Source organism: Ursus americanus, chromosome 16 (genome assembly GCF_024610735.1).
Source record: "Ursus americanus isolate L20-20 chromosome 16, mUrsAme1.1.p, whole genome shotgun sequence".
Taxonomy (NCBI): Eukaryota; Metazoa; Chordata; class Mammalia; order Carnivora; family Ursidae; genus Ursus; species Ursus americanus.
The window spans coordinates 43,131,972-43,155,171 of record NC_142142.1 but is presented as its reverse complement, the minus strand read 5'-3'; the positions used below and the strand labels follow the sequence as shown (position 1 = coordinate 43,155,171).

The window sequence follows — 23,200 nt, the reverse complement described above, 5'->3', positions numbered from 1 at the left end:
TTCAGGGCATTCACCCAGAGCTCATGGGCTCCAGGGATGTTCCAGGTCCACCCAGGGCCTCACCCCTTTCCAGGAACTGCAAGGTCAGAGATGCTCCCTCCCCTTCCCAGCACCCCAAACCCTGGCCTGGAGCCCCTCCAGGCTGATCTCGGGGCAGGCCAGAGGAAAGGGTGGAATTGCAGAGCTGGTAATGAGGGCACGTGTCCATGGAAAATACCGAGGCGGTGTGCAGGCAGAGAGGCACATGGCCTGCTGAGATAGTGCCCACATTGTCCCCGAACGCCAGCACGTCAGGAGACACACTGTCTGTAGCTGCTGCCCGGGGAGGTGGCCCGCCGTGCCTGGCCCCTGGCTACCGTTATCTGGCCTGGTGCCTTTGGAATGAGCGGGGCTGAGGCCCAGGGCCTAGAACCTCGGTCCCCAGGCTTTCCCCCACAGAAACTCAAGCTCAGTAAGGGCTCTGCTTGATTAGCGTGTCAGGCCATAGGGCCCGGGGAGGACTTGGGGACCTGGGCAGTCTGGCCTGAGGTTTTTCTGCCCCTCTCTGGCTGGTGCTCAGCTCCCACAGAGGCTCAGGCTCCTCCCAGAACAGGACCATGCGGAGTTCTGGGGGTCACCCAGCTATCCATCCACAAGGACACCTCCCATCAGTTCACACAGTTCCCAACTGCCCTCTAGCATTTGGCAGGCTGGCTGGCATCTGCCCAGTGAGAAACCGAGAGAGGAGGACAGACGCTGGACCAATGCCAACATCGTCGCTGTCACCAGCTTCACCGTGAAGCTCGTTCCTGTCCTCATCCCCACTGGGACAAGCTCTCCAGAGAAGCTCAGTGCCCGGCCCCCAGCAGGTGCCAGGCAGGGGTGGGGGAGAGACACAGTGTGCCAAGTCCAGGTATGGGGAGACAGGGCAGGACAGAGCCCTTCGACAGGAAGCAGCCCGTGACCAGCACGGGGCAGGTGCCTACAAAGTTTGCTGTGTCCCTACCTGCCCTCTTCCCCCCAGCAGGCCCTGGACCCTACTCTTCCAGACCTATCTTTCCCAGGTGTCCTGAGCCGCCTTGTCAGCAGTTGCTGGGACAGGATACCAGCACTGACAGCTCTTGTCACAGCCCCCCAGGCCTTCTTCATGCTGCAGAGGTGAGGACAGCTTAATTTCCTGACCCAGACACAGGGTGGCTTGCCAATAGATGTGGGGCCACCGCTGACCCCCCTGCCCTCCCTCCCTAAATGGTGGGCACAGGGACAAAGCCTCTGGTGTCCCTCATGCCCCAGGTCTCCCCCCTCTGCTCTCTCTCCTCCTCTGCCTCCCCTTACCGTCTCCCTGCAGCAAATAGCAGACATTGGTGGCAGCTAAATTGCCCAGGGATGAGTGATGTTGGGGGCTGTGCTCAGGAGGACTGGGGTAGGGGGTGAAAGCTCAGACAGAGCAACCTCACTCCTCCCATCCCCCGATTTTGGGACAGGGAAAGGATGTGGGGGTTCCCTTAGCCCTGGTATGCTGGGTTTCTGACCCTCAGGTCAGGAACCAAAGAGCCCTGGCTTCACGTGAGCACCTTCAAACGACCCCACACTCCTCGGGGACCTCAGGCCCTTCAGATGCTGCAGAGGCCCTGTTCTCCCACACACCTGCACACTTCCGGCCAGGGGGTCTGGTGGGTTATCTACCGTGTTCTTCCCTCCCTGCCTTCTGGTCTCTAGCTCCATTTTCGGTGGACAACCTCATCTGGGGAACACTTGCGTTCTGCCCCATCCTCAGGGTGATCTCCTGAGCTGCCATGGAGTCTCCCCACATGGGCTCCTGGGGCTCTGACCACTCAGGCGTTGCCTGGTAGCTCCCCGGTCAAGGCCTCCACACGTCCAGCTTGGACCTCCAATCTCTCTCCGCAGGGGGGAGGGCCCACCTCCTGCTCCCTTGCTACTTCTCTCCCAACTGGAGTAAGGATACCATAGTTGGGGCTGTTCTCACCCCACCCCCGGGGACTTTAGGAAAACCTACCCCGGGCCCAAAGAACCTAACATGAGACCTGCATCCTCTCTAGAAACCTCATTGGAAATCTAAGACCGCCTCTGAAGTCGGGCAACAATGGTGGGTAAGAAGGTGGGCTCAAATCTCAGCTCCTCACTTCTGGGCCCCAGGCAAGCGGCTTCCCGTGATTTCCTGGTCTCTAAAACACCTACTGAGGGGAACGGTTCTGAGGCTTTAAGAAGGTCACACAGAATACACAGCACGGTTGCCTGGTGCCCTGTAAGGCCTCAGGATAAGCGAGTGACTGGGGCTGTAATGGGAATGGCTGATCACTCACCACCCAACATAGCGGCAGATGCCCCCACCCTTCCAGAAGGCTCTGCCTCCAATGCCAGGCAAGACTCCTAAGTTGGATCCAAATATTGAGTTTCTACTCTGCCCTCCCAGAGACACAGAGATTCTCAGGCAGGAACTGTGTGGGGCAAGGGGACAGGGTGTTATTTCTTCTCCCAAATCAGACTTGGGTTCCTGCAACTAGGAGGGGTCTCAGAGATTGTCTTAGTTAGAGACTGAGAGTATAGGCTTTGTCTCATCCTGCCCATTTTACAGGTGAAGACACTGAGCCCAGAGAGAATGTGACACAGCTAAGCACACAGCTTGCTCTCTTCTTGGGGTGGCATCTATCCCCGGGGGAGGGGGGGGTCTGGGAAGGGACTTCTCTGTCGGTGTCTAGGACACCTGATCCCTGGGGATATTCCAGGGATAGATTCCTCATGAGGCTATTAGTGGGGGCTTTATTTATCTTTTCAAGATTTTATTTATTTGAAAGAGATCACAAGTAGGGGGGGAAGGGTAGAGGGAGAAGCAGACTCCCTGCTGAGCAGGGAGCCCAACGCAGGGCTCGATCCCAGGACCCAGAGATTATGACCTGAGATGAAGACAGACGCTTAACTGAGCCACCCAGGCGTCCCTCCTGGGGGCTTTAAATAACCTAATATAAGTAAGAGGTTCCGGGTGGGCATCAAGCATTGAATGTTGCTGTTACTGTTACAAGTAGGTTTCTGAAACTCCCAATAGGAGAAAGGAAAGAAGGATAAGCCTTGGGTTTGATCAGAGCCCATCTGTCTTGCTTTTTTTCCCTCTTTGGCTTTTCTTCCCCAGGCCAGAGAAGTGGGGGAATAGGGGAAATCTGGTTTATAACTCGAGGGGAAAAAAAAAAAAAAGACACAGGGAAACTTCTGGAAAATTCTGTAACTTTAGACAGGAAAAAGGCCAGACTCCAGGGCTGGGCCAGGATGAGCTGGCAGCTTTTCAGGCCTGCCTGGAGGAGGCCCTGGTGTGTGTGTGTGTGTGTGTGTGTGTGTCTGTGTGTCTGTGTGTCTGTGCACGCACATACACGCACAACTGGGAGGCCTGCAAGGAGCTCAAGGGGGCCAATGGCTCTCTCCTCCTGCCTGTCCTTCCGTCTTCCTCCTCCTTCCTCCTTCCCTGTTCCTCTTCTCTCTCTTTGGGTCAGGAGCCGGTGAGCCCCCTGCGGTGTATGCCTGGAAGACCAGGCCTGGCAGCGCCCGCTGGGAATATAGTGACAGGTAGAGCCCCTCCGGACCCTGGGACCCCGGACACTCAGGGAAATGCTCTTCTCTGACTTTCCTGCCTGAGGTCATTACCACATGCCCCATAGAATCAACTACAAACCAAGTAGGTGGGTTTAGCCCCCATCCCAGGTGCCCTGCAGTCCCCCCGTGCTCCCCAGAGAGGGCATGTGAGCCGGCCCAGGGCACACTGTGAAAGGAAGGCCAAGGGCCCCATGCAGGACGCAGGTTTGGGACAAGGAGCGTGGAGTAGCCCAGAGGCTTGGGCAGAGACCTGGCCCCACACAAGGGAGAGATGAAAGGGGTGACAAGACAAGCTGGCGTCTTCCCGGGGAAGCCTGAGATGGGAGAAGAGATTGTCCCCAGCAGGCCTCTCCCAGCCCTCACCTCCTGCTCCCTGCCTGACCTCGTGGCTCACATCAAAGTGGGACCTCTTCGCCTTGCTCTCCTGCCTGAATGGGTCCTGGGAGCTGCTGATGGACAGGCAGTCGTCGCTTCCAGAGGGCTGAAGGAAGGCTTAGTGTGCACAGCCTCCGCGGTCAGAGCTGGCTTTTGCTGGCTCTCTGCACAGGGAGGCTGCCGTCCCCACTGTCCCGTTGCCCACCCCCCACCCTCGCAGCTCTCCCTGGACAGTCTCTGCGGGGAAAAGGGGGTGTGCGGTCAGCTCTGATGCTGGGGTTCACAGGCCCACAGATGCAGGCGGGAGGCATAGGCGGGGCGAGGGACCCGGGGACTCCTAAATCAGGGTCAGGAAGGCAGTGGAGGAAGAAGGGGTGAGGCCCGTTCTGGAGGAGCTTATCACCCAGGAGGAACCGAGGAGGGAAGAGCTGCAACGTTAAGTCACTCACATGGCTGATGGTCTACAGCATGTCATTGTAACAGAGGCTGCTGAACTTGTTACCTTCCTTTTCCCTCCGTTATTTATCAAATAACATTTCATCAGCCTGTTTTTATTAGTCAGAATCATACATAACTATCAATCAATGCTTCTGATCCACAAAGAGATTGCAACTGTTTACTACACTGAGCCAGAAAAAAATCAGCCAAGACCTAAGAACTAAGCTAAGAACTGAGCGAGCTAAGCCGTGCAACCACGGGGTGGGTAAATGCGTATTTCCAATAGGTGTTTCAGTAGTTGAGAACAGCTTGACTGTATGTTCCACATTTCTGTAATGAACCTGTAGTGCTTTTATAACTGTTTATGAATCAAATTCTATTTCCAGTTCACCAGGGGAGCCCAAACCATGGTCTCCCTCTACTTACCTCTCTCCACTAGAGAACAGAAGACTCCAGATTTTCTACTTAAAAAAAAGTAGGGGACCGAGATTTACAAGGTTAGGGTAACCAAAGCCAGGGTTATCAGAAGGTTGGAAAAAGACAGCAAAAGACTTCTGGAGGATACTTGATCCTTGATTTAAAACCTGTTTCCACTTTTAGAGGAGCTCAGAGGGAGAGGAATAAAATCTGGGAGACTTCTGCCACCTGGTGGCCAAATCAGAAACTGCAGTTATTTCACTCAACATTAATATTGTAATAAAACTAAATTATAACCTGTGAAATTATCTATATTTGACCTAGCACGACTTCTAAAATAGAAATTTTTAGTTTCATGGGGGAAAGAATAATCTTTTCAACAAATGGTGCTGGGGCAACTGGCTGCCCCCATGCAGATTGGACACTTTTTTAATATCATATTCAAAAATTAACTTAAAATGGATCATAGACCTAAATTCTAGAGTTAGGGGCACCTGGGTGGCACAGCGGTTAAACGTCTGCCTTCAGCTCAGGGCGTGATCCCTGCGTTATGGGATCCAGCCCCACATCAGGTTCCTCCGCTATGAGCCTGCTTCTTCCTCTCCCACTCCCCCTGCTTGTGTTCCCTCTCTCGCTGGCTGTCTCTATCTCTGTCAAATAAATAAATAAATGATCTTTAAGAAAAAATAAATAAATAAATAAATGCTAGAGTTAAACGAGAAAACTCTTAGAAGAAAATATTGGAGGAAATTTCCATGACTTTGGACTAGATCATGTTTTCTTATACATAAAACTGAAAACACACCTGACAAAAGGAAAAATGAATTGGATTACATCAAAAAAACTTCTGTGCTGCTGAAATTGAATCAAGAAAATAGAAAGACAACAGAAGGCAAGATGATACTTACAGTAATATATCTGATCAGGGACTGCTATCAAGAATATATAAAGGGGGGGGCGCCTGGGTGGCGCAGTCGTTAAGCGTCTGCCTTCGGCTCAGGGCATGATCCCGGCGTTCTGGGATCGAGCCCCACGTCAGGCTTCTCCGCTGGAGGCCTGCTTCTTCCTCTCCCACTCCCCCTGCTTGTGTTCCCTCTCTCGCTGGCTGTCTCTCTCTCTGTCAAATAAATAAAATAAAATCTTTTTTTTTTTAAAAAAGAATATATAAAGAACTCTTACAATTTAATAAAAAAGGACACATAACCCAATTTTAAAATGGACAACATGTTTGAATAGGTATTTCTTCAAAAAATGTATATAAATGGCTAATAAACGCATGAAAAGATGCTCGGTATCATTAGCCATCAGCAAAATGCAAATCAAAACCACGATGATAAAGCCAACATATGGAAACAACCTAAGTGTCTATCGATAGATGAATGGATACAGAAAATGTACCATATACAGACAGTGGAATATCACCCAGTCTTTAAAAAAAAAGAGAAAAATGTTGCCTTTTGCAACAACACGGATGGATGTTCAGGGTATTATGCTAAGGAAATGAATCAGACAGAAAGAGGCAAACACTGCCTCTCACTCACATGTGGACTCCAAAATAAAACAAAACAAAACAAAACAGCTCATAGATACAGACTGGCCAGGGTTGGGGGTGGGCAAGATAGGTGAAGGGGGCCAAAAGACACCAAACTTCCAGTGATAAAATAAATAAGGCCTGGAGATGTCATGTACAGCATGGTGACTGTAATGAATAAAACCACATATTTGAAAGTTGCTAAGAGAGTAGATCTTAGAAGTTCTCATCACAAAAAAATTTGTCACCGCATATGGTGATGGATATAGTGATCATTTTGCAATATATAGAAAAATTGGATCATTAAGTAATACACCTGAAAATAATATAATGTGATATTTCAATTTTTCTTCAATTTTATTTTTTTTAAGATTTTATTTATTTGCGAGAAAGAGCGCAAGCACAAGGAGGGGGAGGAGAAGAGGGAGCAGCACACTCCCCGCTGAGCAGGGAGCGCAATGCCGGGCTCCATCCCAGGACACCGAGATCATGACCTGAGCTTCCGAAGGCAGATGCTTAACTGGCTGAGCCCCCCAGGCGCCCCTCTACTTCAATTAAAAAAACAAAAACAAAAACAAACAAACATGAAATCGCTTCCCATCCACAAGGATGGTTATAATCAGAAAGCCAGGTAATAACAAGTGTTGGTGAGACCCTGGAACCCTCATACATTGTGGCCAGGAATGTAAAATGGCGTACTGGCTTTGTAGCACAGTCTTGGCAGTTCCACCAGTATTAACCAGAGTTACCCACGACCCAGCAACTTCACTAGGTATGCACATACCTGCCAGGTATGTACCCAAGAAAAATGAAAATGTACATGAATGTTTCGTAATAGCCAAAAAGTGAAAAAATCCTTAACTGATAAATGGATAGACAAAATTGGCATATTTATACCATGGAATATTACTCGGTACTAAAAAGAATGAAGTACTGATATATGTTATGACATAGACGAGCCCTGAGAACATTATGTTCAGTGGAAGAAGCCAGGCACAAAAGATCCTATGTCGCATGACTTTCTTTATAGGAAGTATCTAAAGTAGGCGAGTCTATAGAGACAGAAAACAGATTAGAGGTTGGCATGGCTGGGTATGAGTGGGAATGAGGAGTGACTGCTAAATGGGCATTAGATTTCTTTTTGTAAGCATGAAAATGTTCTAAAATTAGGTTAGGTGGTTGTCCGATTCTGTATACATAAAACCATTGAATTATACACTTTAAATGGATGAATATTACAGTATGTGAACTTTATCCCAAAAAAGATGTTTTTCAAGTGGCAAATTTAATCTGTTTCGACCTAGTATATTACATTAATTGGGTTCTTACAATATGTCAGAAACTATTCTGGGAATTTAATACAAATTCATTTAATCCTTGAAATAGCTGTCTAATAGAGGTACTCTTATTAAACCCATTTTGCAGGTGAGTGAATTGAGGTTCAGATAAGTCAAATAAGTTACCCACTGTCCTAGCAAATAAACAGCAGAGTCAGAATGTGAATCCAAAGCCCAGCTGGCTCCAGAGCCTGAGAACTAACCCCTACCCCGTGCTACGGCTACCTCTGGTCGGTAGTCACTTTTGGAGGGTTTACAAGTACAGGGCTTGGGGGCCAGAGACAGAAATTTGAAAGCCTTGGTGCCTGCCCACAAGAAGGTCATAGCCTGGGAGAAATCACATATAATTAGAGGACAGGATTAAGACAATCTGTGGTATGTGCTCAACGGTGAAGACCCACACGAGCTCATGGTGCTTCGGGAATGCCGGGGTAATGGCCATCCTCTGGTCCTCCCTCTGGATGCATGAAAGTGTAACAGCACTTACGTAGGACTGGGAGGGCTACCCAGAAACCTGTTCCTTCCCCATTTATTGCCAACTGACCTCATCTAATCGGTTGTTCAAACAGACTTCCTGAGAGTCATCTTAGATCCAACCTCTACCCCATATTCGATCCGTTCTACCCGTTGGACTTCTGAGCTACATTTTAAACCTGTCTAGTCCACTCATCTCCAAACCTGTCCCAGCTCATCTGGACTATTGCATGGGCCCCTCATGAGTCTCCTTACTCGTATGTTTATCTCCCTACAAAATTTTCTGCCTACAACCATTGAGGAGTGCCAGAGAGTGATCTGCGAACAGGCAAGGAGCACCTCCCCCCCACCCCTCGTGTAAGAGTGGGAATTAGTCGGGGTGAGGGGGTGCTGTTTAAGAGGTGATATGAATGGCAGGGGTTTCTGACTGTCAGTACAAGGGTGGGACGTTTGTGTGTCTGGACGTGCGGGGGGTGGGGGGAGTACTGGAAGGCGTTACCTGGGCGTGTAGGCTGTCTGGGCACAGGTCACTGACTGTGATGCATCTACACAGCGAGTGAAAAAGCCCACGAAAGAGCTCCCCCTACCGTGTGATGTTCACCCTTGATGAAAATCCATGCTTACCGCTGCGGACTGAAGCAGATAATAGGAGTGTGCCAAGTGGGGTGTGAGGGGGGATGTTAACAGAAATATCTCAAGGTCGCTTGCCTTTAAGGACCCTAAGGCCCCTGGGGATGGGGGCATCTGTATAGACCGCCACCAGGGCTGTCACTCACTGGGGGACAGAAAGGTGAAGGGATCTGAAGGGAGCTGGGGGGTGGAGGGAGGAAACAGTGTTGCAAGGAATTTGCCTGGCCTTTGTCCCTGGTCTCTGGGAGGAATCCCGTTTCCAGAGTGATAGAGTGATAGGAGTGGCTTTGTTATTCCGGATGGGGGGATGGGGCCGATAGCCGGGATGGGGGCTGGCCTTGCCAAACGATCACCCATGCGCTTGGAGGTTGGGGCTTTGAGGTGGAGAGAGGAACTGGATTGAGTTTGACCATCTGGCCAGTGAGCTAATCAATCATGCTGAAGGGATGAACCTCAATAAAAACTCAACGTGGAAGCTTGAGTGACCTTCCTGGTTGGTAATACACAACCAGGTGTGAAGAGCGTGCTGTGTCCTGACTCCTGGGGGGGAGGGGGCATGGTAGCTTTAAGTTTGGGGACGTTCTGAGACCTTGCCCTTTCTTCCTTTTGGCTGGTCCTGATTTCTATCCTTTCATTGCTATTAATAAAATGGTAAGTATAGCACTTTCCTGAGTTCTCCGAGTTGTTCCAAGTGAATTACTCACCCTGAGGGGAGAGCGGGAATCCCTGAATTTGTAGCTACTCGGCAATGGGGTTCAGGAAACGCTACTCCAAAATATGGTACCTTGGCATACTGAATATTTTAAGCTGGAGAAGTTTGAGAAAATGGCAGAAGCAGGAAGGTCACTTTGGCCTCTTCGCCCCCTCATCCTTCCCTGCAACAGGTCACAACCTCCCTTGAGAGGTCCCCTCTCTATGCCCAAGGAAAGGAGGATCCCCTTTGTCCAAAAACGAGATGCCAAGAAGAATGCTAACAGGCTTCGCTAAGTTTCCCTCAGTGTACAATTACCTCACACTCCTTAATACGCCATATTCCATGACTGTCCACTCCTCATTACACCCAGCAGAAAAATAGTGAGTCTTGGGCACCTGGGTGGCTCAGTCAGTTAAGCATCCTACTCTTGATCTCAGCTCAGATCTTGATCTCAAGGGCTGTGAGTTCAAGCCCCACATTGGACTCCATGCTGGGTGTAGAGCCTACTTAAAAAAAAAATACACAAGTCTGTTTTTTGGGGGGGGTCTTCTGAAGACCCCCATGCCACATAAAACTTGTATCACATAAATTTGTATGTGTATCTCCTGTTATTCTATCAGTTTAATTTTTAGACCCAGTGAGGAACTTAAGAGGGTTTGAAAGAGGACTTCAGCTATCCCCATGTCAACCCCTCTGTACTTCTTGATTCTTTGCACCTTATCTCTTAACTCAGACAAAGGACCCTGCGGGCAAAGAATCCCCTGGTGGGAACCAAGACTACCCCCTCAAGGGGCGCCTGGGTAGCGCAGTCGTTAAGCGTCTGCCTTCGGCTCGGGGCGTGATCCCGGCGTTCGAGTCCCACATCGGGCTCCTTGGCTGGGAGCCTGCTTCTTCCTCTCCCTCTCCCCTGCTGTGTTCCCTCTCTTGCTGGCTGTCTCTCTGTCACATAAATAAATAAATAAATAAAATCTTTAAAAAAAAAAAAAAAAGACTACCTCCTCAAGCAGTAACAACTGTCCTGACACCAGCAAGACCCCATGTGATTGCCCCCAAGACAACGACCAACCTGACCTTCACTGCCCACCCGCACGTACCCACCGACCTTTGTCCCACATTTTCCTTATATAAACCTGGATGTGTTTTCGGCACTTCAGAGACAGTCTTTGTGACGTGAGCCTGCTATCTTCCTGCTGTTGGCCTCACTGAAATGAATTCCTTTCTTATTTCTCCACTGCTCCTCTTTGCCTCTGTCTCTCTGCCTTTGGGCTAAATCTGGTCTGCTTGGGACCCTTGGAGTCAGATGCTTATACCCCTTGAACCCCAGTTACAGGTTGAGGACGACATTCCTCCCCTAGACTGGTGAGAAGGGTGGGGGGCTGCCTGGGAACCCCTGAGCTTGCAGCTGGTGTCTGGAGAGGAGTCTCGTGGAGAACTGTGCCCTTACCTTGTGAAGTCTGGCCTGACCGTGGGTCGTCAGTGTTGGCTTTACATTGCACCAAGCAGCACTTTCCACCCCACCGGGGAAAAGGGGTCTGCATCCCCACTGGTATGCTCTGCAAGCACGGGTATAAGGCTGTGTCTTTTATATTCTACCAGGCACTCTGGCTAACAGCAGCCTGGAAGCCCGCAGAGCCAAGGGCAGCAGATTAAGAAAACATACGGGTGTGTTTTGCGGTGTCCCTGTCCTAGTTAGAACCACCCTGCCCTGCTCTGACCTTAGGGACCGGGGCATGGTCTCAATACTCCCCCCTGTGTTTGGTTTCTGGTGGCAACGATCTTATTCTAGTTCAAGGGTGGGGGGTGACCTGGTGCTCAGGAAGAGGTGGTAGGGGTACAGAGGAAAGCACATCTTCAGAGGAGGGGTTCTAGAGGGAAACAGAGCAGACTTGGTGACCACCTGGGTTTGGGGACAGCTGTGTTTCACACATTTTATTTAGTGAGCAATACACTTGGAGCTTTCACGTAAATACAGCTGATCCACCAACAGTGGGTTTGAACTCTGCAGGCCACTTACACGTGGATTTTCTTCGATAAATACAGCACAGAACTGTAAATGTATTCTCTCTTCCTTATGATTTTCTTAATAACACTGTCTTTTCTTTAGCTGACTTTACTGTAAGAATACAGCATATAATACAAATAACATACAAAATATGTTAATCAACTGTTCAGGTCATTGGTAAAGCTTCCAGTCGACAGGAGGCTATTAGTTGTTAAGTTCCAGAAGAGTCAAAAGTACATGGATTTTTGACTGTACGGGGGGGGGGGGTCAGTGCCCCCAACCCTCTCAATGCTGTTCAAGGCTCAACTGTATCTGGGTTTCCTGACTCTCCAAAAAAAGTAAGAAAACCTCGTCCCACAGAGCAATACCCAGCTGGAGCTCACAACTGCCCTCTCTGGACGGTGTGTGCGCTCCCCACCAGGGCCTCAGAGCGGGCCTGCCATGTCCATCTGCTTTTCTCAAACACCCCTTTGCAGGCTCCAGTCACTACTGCGGTAAGGCTCCTGCTGCAGCGGAAGAGAATCCTGCGTTCTAGGCCAGGGGTCTACAAAGTCCGAGACAAAACAAGCGGAGCAGAGAGGTTTTGCTAATAGATCCTGAATGTCCATGAGGACAGTGGCTAACCGCTTCTGAATTTCTCTAGCAGTCAGATAACCATCATGTGCTCTTTCCAACCACAGCAACCTTCCTGATAGATCAAGAGCCTTATTGTTGGATGTAAACAGTTTCCGAGCACAGATTCTGTGCTCGAGTTTCTCCTTTCCCAATTATTGACCCAATCTGCTTGGTCCTGGGCGCTCTTCCCTCTGGGCAAGGAGACTCGGAGGCAGGGAGACTTAGCGACTGGGTTTTTCCAGAGCATGGCCAAAGTCTCAGTAAACAGAATTTAGTGTCCAGTAAAAGCCCGGCCCGAAGCAGCTGGGTTTCTTCCACTTCCCACACCTGGCTCTTCTGGACTCTGTCCCAAGTGAGAAGTTAGTCCATTAAACAAAGTGAAGGATTCGGGGGCCAAACGGCCCAGCGGTCTTCACTGTGCTTTCACACATCCAGCTTCGTCATCCCCATTTTGATCGTGACTTGGCATCCCTAAGTCCAGGCGTCTCAGGGAGCATACGAAGTAGCGAGGAGGCTTGCAGACCAAGTTGAGTTCCTCCTTCCTGGAGCCCAGGGCCGGCAGGATGAGCTGGCGGGCGTGCAGGTGAAGGGGGATGTGGCGGGCCTTTGCCTGTTGCAGCCCCAGCTTCTTTAGGGTTCCAAGAGACAGCTTCTGTACAAAGACAACACAGCTTCTTGAGAGCCAGGCCAAGAGCTCACCCTTGAGCAGCACGCAGGGTCAGAAGTCTTCCACTTAAAGGGACCACCACTAACTCCCCTGGAAGGCACAAGGGTGGACAGCCTGCTTCAGGGACACTTCTAGGAAGGGTTCAGAGCCCGGGTGGGAGAAAAAAACACCACACCAGGGTGTATCAGCCTGTTCTCGTATCAGCCAGTTCTCTGGCCTTCCTGGAGAATGGACTGTAACATCAAGAGATAAGAAAGTGCACCACGGATCTCAGCAATAGTATGAAAGGCTGCTTGAAGCCTTCAGAAAGTCTCCCCCACCCCCACCTGCCCACAGCCTCCTAACAAAATCCGAGACGAACGAATGAAGCATAAGGGTTCTGCTAACACATCCTGCAGCTCCATGAGAACAGGAGCTGTATCTCCCTCAGCTGGGTAACTAGTATAGGTAACTAGTCTAGTACCATGGCCAAAGACAGTCAATGTATCCTTGGGGTGACGCACTTCAGGCTTTACCAAGGGGAAAGCATAAGCCCCCCCACCCTAGCTGTGGCACACTGGGTCAAACCAGTATCACCTGGGGGGCCAGCTTATTCCAGTCTGAGTACTTGTGATCACCGAGGATTGGGCAATCCAGTCCAAATGACAGATGAACTCGAAGCTGATGTTTTACTCCTTTACAAAAAAAGAGAGAGAGAGAGAAACAACTTGAGTAGTTACAGAAACCATACTGTGGGTTACATCTGCTTCTAACCATATTAAATTGAAGCACAGTAAGCCTGGCAAAGCCCCACCCACAATAAAGTATAAAGAATAACAGAACAAATGTAAGCTACCAGGGAATAAACATGATACATGCTGGTAAGTCTCTAAGTTCCCTTCCCCCTCACAGTTCCTTTTCCACACCAGATAACCATTATCATCAACTTGGTATCTCTCCCTGCTTTGCTTGTTTTGTTTTTGAGAGAGAGAGAGCACATGTGTGTGAGAGAAAGGGGGGGGGGGGAAGGGAGAGGGAAAGAGGGAATCAATGTCACCACCCTGAGCTTATGACCTGAGTCAAAATCAAGAGTCAGACACTTAACTGATGGAGCCACCCAGGAGCCCCTCGTTTTGTTTTTTAGATAACATTATTATATAATGCTAAATAGTAGTGCTTTGCACATTTTTTCACTGTAGCAAAATAGTCGTAACATAAAATTTATCACCTTAACCATTTTTTTAAAAGATTTTATTTATTTATTTTGAGGTAGAGCGAGAGCAAGAGAGAGAGAAAGTATGAGCAGGGGGAGTGGCAGAGACAAAGGAGAAGCAGACTTCCCGCTGAGCAGGCAGCCAGACGCGGGGCTTGATCCCAGGGCTCCAGGATCATGACCTGAGCTGAAGGCAGATGCTTCACTGACTGAGCCACCCAGGCAGCCGCTCAATTAACCATTTTTAGGTGTGCAGTTGTGTGGCATTCAGGACTTTCACAGGGTTGTGCAGCCATCACCACTGCCCACCTCTAGAACTTTTTCATCCTCCCAAACTGAAACTCTGACCCAATTAAACAATAACTCCCCATTCCTTCCCCCTTCCTGCAGCCCCTGGTAACCACTATTCTACTTTTTCTCTGAATCTGAGTACTCTGGGTGTCTCATAAATGGAATCATGCAACATTCGACCTTCTGTGTTTGCACTTAGCATAAAGCCCGTCCACATTGTAGCACACGTCCGAATTTCCTTCCCTTTCAAGACATATTCCATCGCACGTCTACACATTTTGTTTACCCATTCATCTGGCGACAGACATCTGGGTTGCCTTCACCTTTTGGCTACTGCGAATAATGCTGCTATGAACACTGGTGTACATGTATCTTTTCAAATCCCTACTTTCAATTCTTTTGGGTAGATACCCATGAGGACTGCTGGATTATATGGTAATTCTATGCTTACTTTTTTTGAGGAACCGCTTTGGAAATTTTTAAATAAATGTAAGCAAACTATATCTTTCTGCTACCTACTATTTTTAAACAGTCATCCCCGTTGGGGCTCCTAGCCTCACATTAGCACCAGAAGCACACTCTCAAACGTGTCAGCGGCAATCCCAGCCCTCTTACAACACCAGCTGCTCAGAAGGGCAGGACCCAGCACAAGGCCCTGGACGAAGCTCAGTGGCCCTGGGCTTTCGCCATCCCACTGCGGAAAGGTGGCCCCTCACCGGTAATGGGCTGGAGCTCCACGAGGGCGGAGGACAGCGTGCTGCTTAGCACCTGGTACTGAGTCACAGCTGTATGTGCGTTCCGGTCGCGCCTCGTTCTCACCATCTTCCCATCCTCCATGCGGTAGCCTGGGGACAGCGTCATCTGACACCAGAGAAATCATGATGTGGTCGCAAAGGAAGAGCAGAAAACCCAACCCTCTGGGGATGACAGCTCACCCACCTTGTAGTGCTGCTGCTGACCCTGCACCTCCTTCTCGGTGATAGGGATATCCACGACTCCTGCTGGGGGCACCGGGACACGCACAGTGATGGCCCTGGGCACGACACACAGACCCTGGCTTAAGCCATGAGTGACGGGGGAGCTCCTCGGATTTGGCTACTTAGAGGCTGTAACACACTGGACCTTCTGCACGACTGTGGTCAGTTCTTAAGACGGGAGCATCAAAGTGATCTCTTGTCATAGCTCTCAGCCGGAGAGCCTGATACCGCTCTCATAAACGTATCTTTGTACTACTAATGTATGCTAATTACAGAATACTTGAGGAAAAAACAGAAAAACAAAATGATTATATTAACAACGTGGTCTTTCCTTCCAGCTTTTAAAAACGAATATGTAGTTTTCTTTTTAAAGATTTTTTTTTTTTAAAGATTTATTTGAGAGAGAGAGGGAAAGAGGAGAAAGAGAGCAGGTGGGGGGGAGTGGCAGAGGGAGAGGGAAAGAGCGGGGGTCTTAATCTCACAACCCTGAGATCACGACCTGAGCTGAAACCAAGAGTCGGACGTTTATTCAACTGCACCACCCAGGTGCCCCAAAAATGAATATGTATAGTTTAAAATGAAATTAGGGTAATATGTCTTTGTATCCTGTTTTTTATCTTTTTGAAAGATTTTCTTTATTCATTTGACAGAGAGAGAGAGAGCACAAGCAGGGGGAGCAGCAGAAGCAGGCAGAGGGAGACGGATAAGCAAGCTCCCTGCTGAGCAAGGAGCCCGATGGAGGGCTCGATCCCAGGACCCTGGGATCATGCCCTGAGCCAAAGCCAGCTTAACCGACTGAGCCACCCAGGCGCCCCTGTATCCGGTTTTTTAAAACACGTTTAAGTCCTGACTGCATATGAAATGAATGAAGAAGTACACGAATGAATGGAATGAAAAATTCATAGGACCGCGCCTGCTGGATTTGCCAGGTAGACCAATAGGGGGGCAACTGTGCTCACAGTCACAGAAACAACCACCACAACTCAATAAACACTCCAGATCACTTTTGTTGGAGGTCTTCTTTCATCATGTCAGAAGACCCTTTAATCTGTTCTTACGTTATGCCTCTTCTAGGTCAATCGGGAAGGAGTCCTGCTGGGTGGCCTATCACAGACTCGCTGACCGAGAGGTCAAAAGCCCATTCCTACAACAATTCATACCTGGGACACCACACTTCAGGTTGGTAGCAGTTTGGGCTGCTGTCTGATATATTTTATCATACTTAAATTGAGTTTTAACTGCTAGCTCACGCTTCCTAATGACAGAACACTACTACTCAACACCGTTCACTCACTACATACACCATGAATTTAAACAAGCATTGATTTAGGTAGGTACTGGTTGTGTACAGATGAACAAGACAAAAATCCCCACTTAAAGGAATCCAAAGTCTAGTAAGAAGATTCAAACACATAACTCTAACAAGTCGCTATCATAGTAAGTCAGCAAGTGCTAACCAGTTGCCTGCTATGTTCTACTTCTAATTTCTACTTTCTGCACCTGGTATTGAAGGCCATCATTAACTAGGTTCCAGTCACCTTTCCAGCATTATCTGTCACCATTGCCCACTCCAAACTAGACTTTGTACTTTATTCCTTTGTACACGCCATTCCCACAATCTATAACACAGTTCTCCATCTCGTCTATCAAATCCTATTCATTCAACAACACACAATTAACGGATTTCAATTCCACCATGAAGCCTGATACTGAGATGGTTACCGAGTCTAAACTTTCATAAACAATTTTCACAAATAATATAACACTTCTTAAAGATTTATGAGAGAGAGAATATGTGCGTGAGCAAGCGGGAGGAGGGGCGGGGGGAGAGGGGGAGGGAGGGAGGGAGGGGGGGAGAGAGAGAGAGAGAGAAAGAGAGAGAGAGAGAGAGAACCTTGAAGCAGACTCCCAGCTGAGCGCAGAGCCCAATGTGGGGCTTGACCCCATGACCCTGAGATCATGACCTGAGGCGAAATCAAGCTGCTCAACTGACTGAGCCACCCAGGCGCCCCAACATTTCTGACAGACTTACATTTGGATTACTAGTATACATAAGAAGAGTCTTAATTTTCTGTCTTTCAGCTTTCACTATGAGCTAGGTACCGTGTTAAACACTTCACATGCATTGTCTCATTTAACTCTCTCCTCAACTCCATTATTTTCATTTTTCCTATGAAGACAAAGCTTAGAGAAGTTTAATAACGTGCCTAAGGACCCGCGCTGGTTCAATAGTACAGCCGACAGTTGAACCCGGATCTTGTCGAGCTCTTAGTTACTCTGCTAAACTTCTTCCATTATCTGTAATCTCTTATTACAATGGTCCTTACATCTGATTCCACAGCAAGGTCATTTATGGAGCTTTGAAGAAACACAGATGCCCACACCCACCTGTGGGTGGGTCTTGGCATAGAGGTTTTTTAAAGGCTCCCAAGATCACAAAGTAGCTACAAAATCTGTAATACAAAAAGGACTGACATCGAAAAGATAAGAAGAGTACTTACAAATCAAATAGAAAATAATAAATAGCCCAACAGAAACTGGGAAAAGAAATAAACAGGTTGTTCACAGAAAGGGAAACTCAAAAAACACCGAGATGCCAATAAACATGCAGACAAGTCATACCAAATAGTAGTAACTACTCAAATATTAAATGTGTGAGGGGAACCCAGGTGGCTCGCTTGGTTAAGCGTCTGCCTCTTGGTTTCAGCTCAGGTCATGATCTTGGGGTCCTGGCATGGAGCCCCGTGTCAGGCTCCATGCTCAGCGGGGAGTCTGCTGGAGATTCTCTCTTCCTTTCCATCTCCCACTGCCCCCCCCCCCCGCTCGTGTGCTTACACTCACCCTCTCCCTCCCTCTCAAATAAATAAATAAATCTTAAAAAAAAAAAAAAAAACCCACCATCACCACCAACAAAAAACAAATATTAAATGTGTGTACCCTTCAACCCAGCAACTCCATCTTTAGGAATCTGTCTTAAAGATATAATCACATATTCTTTGCAACAGACTCTGAAAAATGGGAAGTTAACTAAATATCCATCAATAAGGAAATTATGATACAGTCATACAACAGAATCCTATAGAGCTCTAAATGTACATGCAAAATGCTCTCCAAGATATATTGTACAAGCGAAAAAGAAACAGGATGCAAAGCAGTGCAAAATACATTGCCATATAACAGTTCACTTATATATGCCCTGTATGATGACTCCGGAAGTTTACACAAGACGGTAGAATACGATTGCCTCCAGGGGCACCTGGGTGGCTCGGTCGTTAAGCATCTGCCTTTGGCTCGGGTCACGACCCCGGAGTCCTGGGATCGAGCCCCGCATTGGTCTCCCTTCTCAGCGGAAAGCCTGCTTCTCCCTCTCCCACTCCCCCTGCTTGTGTTCCCTCTCTCGCTGTGTCTCTCTCTGTCAAATAAATAAAATCTTACAAAAAAAAAAAAAAAAAAAAAAGAATATGATAGCTCCTGGGGAAGAAAACTGAGTAGATGGGGGACAGAAGTAGGTTTCAGTTTTGTTCATATATCTTTCTTCTATTAAAAAAATGGAGGTAAACCTATATGTACTAACATGGGAAGATCTCCAAGACACAGTTAAGTGGTAAAAGAAAGTGCAGTGTGGGGGCACCTGGGTGGCTCATCGGTGAAGCGTCTGCCTTCAGCTCAGGTCATGATCCCAGGGTCCTGGGATTGAGCCCCACGTGCTTGTGCGCTCTCTCTCTCTGTCAAATAAAATCTTTTTTAAAAAAGTACAGTGTACACTGTACAATGTAATACACACACACACACACACACACTCTATGTATCAGACATGTTCATAAATCCACTGAGTAAGGATCAGAGGAATAAAAACCAAACTATCCCAAGGGAAGGGACTAGAATGACAGAGTGGGTAGATTCTCCAAGAGTTTTTTGCTTTTTCGTTGTTGTTTGACTATTTTACCACAGGAGAAATCACGTATTACTTGTATAACTGGTTTTCGATAATTTTTATGTACAACCACAATTAGGAACCACTATTCTATCAGACTCCAATATTCTAAGCACTTAAGTCTGTTTCCTAAACTTTTCGTATGCCCACATGTCCTAGCACAGTGCCTTAATAGGAGGTCCTTCCATATGAATGGACGAATAGATACAAGGATGCCTTCATTTATACCAACTCGACCATTAGCAATGGGCTTCATACCAGTACTTCTTTGCCACCTGACGGGTTCTAAACAACTCTTGGACTTGATGTGCCACTTCCTTCTCCCAGGCCAAGACCATGACACCTGTAGTTTCCTTGTCCAGCCGGTGGCACAGATGCAAGGGCTCTGCCTTGTGGCCATGAAGCATCTTTGCCAGGATAGGCAATACATCACTGATACACAGCTGGACCCCAGGGCCACCTAAGAAGGGAAGAGCCAGAGGTGTTAGTGGCCAGTAAAATATCCAACCAAAGAACTCGACCTGGGAAGAGAGTTAGTGTTTTCAAGAGCTTTATTACTGAAACATGGTCCAGGAACTGGCAACATCAGTATGCCCAGGGAGCTTGCTGGAAAGGAATCTCAGGCTCCCAACCCAGACTATTAAATCAAAATCTACATTTTGCCTAAGGGACTCACATGCCTATTAATGTTTGAGAAGCACTGTCCTAGAGCATGTGGCTTTCTCCTCAGACATATATATATATACTTATTAATCTACTTGAATACTCATAATACAACCCGCGGTGGCCCAGCGGTTAAGCGTCTGCCTTTGGCTCAGGGCGTGATCCCAGCGATCTGGGATCGAGCCCCACATCAGGCTCTTCTGCTGGGAGCCTGCTTCTTCCTCTCCCACTCCCCCTGCCTGTGTTCCCTCTCTCGCTGGCTGTCTCTATCTCTGTCAAATAAATAAATAAAATCTTAAAAAAAAAAAAAATGAGGAGGTCCGATATTTCGCTATACAAACAAAGGCTTGAAATCTGCCAAGTAAACTCAAGTGATAAATACAAGACTGTGAGGCTCTCCTGAGGCATTACAGAAGAGCTAAGAAGACGGGCTTTATGTGAGACGCTCCTCGGTACTATTTTATGCCTAACTAGCCATTGACCCTGAACAGATGATTTAATCTTTTCAACATGCAGTTTTCTCATCTATGAAATGTAAATATCTGGATAATAATTGTCTCATGGGAATGGGAAGAAAAAGATCAAGAGAGGAAAAGAAAATACACAGAACACCTGGCAATGTCTGACTTAATTCCTTGTCGTTATGCTTTTCTCCATACTTCCCCAAAAAGCATTCTTCCAATTCAACTATGCCCCTTCCCCCAGTAAATCCCTTTCCCAAATGCATCTTTTTCTTATTTTTTTTTAAAGATTTTATTTATTTATTTATTTGACAGAGACAGCCAGCGAGAGAGGGAACACAAGCAGGAGGAGTGGGAGAGGAAGAAGCAGGCTCCCAGTGGAGGAGCCTGATGTGGGGCTCGATCCCAGAACGCTGGGATCACGCCCTGAGCCAAAGGCAGACGCTTAAGGACTGTGCCACCCAAGCGCCCCCAAATGCATCTTTTTCTATCAATCTTTCCTGTCTCACTCCAGCTGTCTTGGACAACTATATTCAACATTTATTCAAAAACATTTCAGTGTCCATTAAGTTCTGGGTATCCTGGGGTTTTGTTAGGTATACTCTGTGTGCACGCGTGCATACACACACACACACACACACACACACAAGCACACACATTTTCTTTTATTTTTTAAGTTCATATCATGAATACATAACTTATTATGTATTTTTGGCACCTGATTTTATAACACGAATATCTCCTATATTTTACGATTTCTATGAGCTCTTTAAAGGAAGTTATCTTCTATTCAGGTTTATATGTGGGGTTTGTTTGTTGAAAGATTTTGAGAGTGAGAGAGAGCACAAGCAGAGGGAGGGGCAGAGGCAGAGGGAGAAGCAGGCTCTCCACTGAGCAGGGAGCCTGACACAGGCCTCGATCCCTCGATCCCACGACCCCGGGATCATGACCTGAGCTGAAGGCAGACGCTTAACCAACTGAGCCACCGAGGCGCCCCCAGGTTTACATGTGTTTTTGTGTGTGTGGATCCTGCGTATGTTTTCAGTAGGGGAGGCCTCTCTACAGGGCAGTTTAATTTTTGCTTTGCCTGGAATGCCATTGTTGTATCAGTTTTCATACTGGCTTCTGTGACTGGAGTTTCTGCATGTTTAGGTGGCCCTTATTCGCTCCGTGCCCAAGCATAATATAAGATCTGATTTTTCTCAGGTTATTCCGTCTCCACTCACGGCTTGAGGTGGCTGATTTATTTATGCTGCAGTTCTGGGCTTGTGGGTTGAGATTTTCTGATCTTTGTTCAATGAAGATGGACTATTTTCTCTGGTCTGGACTTAATTGATGAAATTAGACTCTGGATCATGTGAACAAAATTGTGCAACAAATCACCATGGTTAAAAAAGACACTTGAAGCAAATTCAGAGCCATTATATGGAAATACCACTATTTATGGAAGGAAATAAACTACCAGAACCCATTATCCACAAGGGATTTATAGGCCGAAAACAGAAACAGAGTATTTATGAAAACCAGTGAAAGTGGGAAAACTGTGAATAAAGGCAAAAATATAGTGATGTCATTGTTGGAAAGGGAAATGATGGGAACCTTAATATATTAAGTCCTATATTTTTTTTTCTTATATGTCATTTTTTCTTTCCCAGTTCTGGTTTATTTTTTTTTCTTTGAAGATTTTATTTATTTATTAGAGAGAGATCACAGGTGGGGGAGGAGGGGCAGAGAGAGAGGGAGAAGCAGACTCCCTGCTGAGCAGGGAGCCCGACACTGGGCTGGATCCCAGGACCCTGAGATCATGATCTGAGCCGGAGGCAGACACTTAACCGACTGAGCCACCCAAGAACCCCTCTTCTTTCCGAGTTTTGATGGAAAATAACATGAAGACAAGAACCACACAGCCTTAGTATTTCTTCCATAAATCACTGCGGACCGACAAATGGAATGCAGAGACTGCCTTTTACATCTCTGTGTCTTCAGTAGTGCCTTATATAGGACTATAGTGCTTTATATAGTACTCCACAAAAGCTTAATTATTTTGCATGCAAGTCTTCCAGGAGCCCCACAAGTAATGTGTCAGAGTTGTCCCTAGTTGTAGTGAATACAGAAGCAATCACCCTCCTTCTCCCACGTGGTCCTTACCATGCACAGGAAGACCATAAGGTTTATTGATGACCACGAGATCCATGTCCTGGTGCACAATCCCTCGGCGCAGAGCCTTAGCAAGCACGTTGGGGTGGACTCGCTGGAGCTGCTGTGTGAACCGCACTAGTTCTTGCACTCTCCGCTGAACAGGGCTTGTGGGCACCTACGGGAAGAGAAGGAGCGACAGGAAAAGGCTGGTGAAGAGCTTCAATAAGTCTGGGTGAGAATTTGAGTTGGAAATGACTATCTCTGCATTGGACTCACGCCTTTCCGGAATAATTTTGAGAGCGGCGGTGCATGTCTGTTTCACCTGTCTCCACGCAGTGCTCAGGGCCGAGGCCGGCAGGAGCCAAAGACCCAGCCCGTAGGAAGATCCGGTACCGTACTGACCTCTTCCCTTCCCTTTCTCCCCATTTTCTTCCACAGGTCCTCCACATTTACTTAACATCTGTCAGAGGACCCTCCCACCTCACTCCCAGCGGGGGAACGTGTGAACGCACTGCCTCTTGGGAGTTGTGGTCCTTTCGGACTCACCGGCTGGTTCTTCGTCTTTTGTTCCTGTTTCTGGGCTCGGAGCTTCTCCGCTAATCGCTGGGCACTCACGGTCCCAGACGCAGCAGCGGCCGAACAAAATGGCTTTGAGACGAGACTAAAGAGACTCCCCAAACGCTGCCTGGAACCCCGGACCCAGAGGCCCGGCGCACTACAGCTGGACGCCGCCATCTTGTCAAAAAGGGAGGCCCGAGCCTAGACCACGTGCGGAAGAGGG

General features: G+C 48.0%; 1 protein-coding gene across 1 annotated transcript; it reads right to left on the bottom strand.

Moving 5' to 3' along the window:
• Window positions 1-11,392: 11,392 nt before the first annotated feature.
• On the bottom strand, window positions 11,393-23,185 carry RPUSD4 (RNA pseudouridine synthase D4). Its single transcript, XM_045798087.2, has 7 exons — window positions 22,966-23,185; window positions 22,429-22,594; window positions 19,415-19,616; window positions 15,185-15,278; window positions 14,962-15,106; window positions 13,339-13,436; window positions 11,393-12,747 (listed from the first exon to the last, which is right to left on the bottom strand). The coding sequence occupies exons 1-7, from the start codon at window positions 23,152-23,154 to the stop codon at window positions 12,508-12,510; spliced, it is 1,134 nt and encodes a 377-aa protein (XP_045654043.2). The 5' UTR covers window positions 23,155-23,185; the 3' UTR covers window positions 11,393-12,507.
• Between the last annotated feature and the right edge of the window lie 15 nt (window positions 23,186-23,200).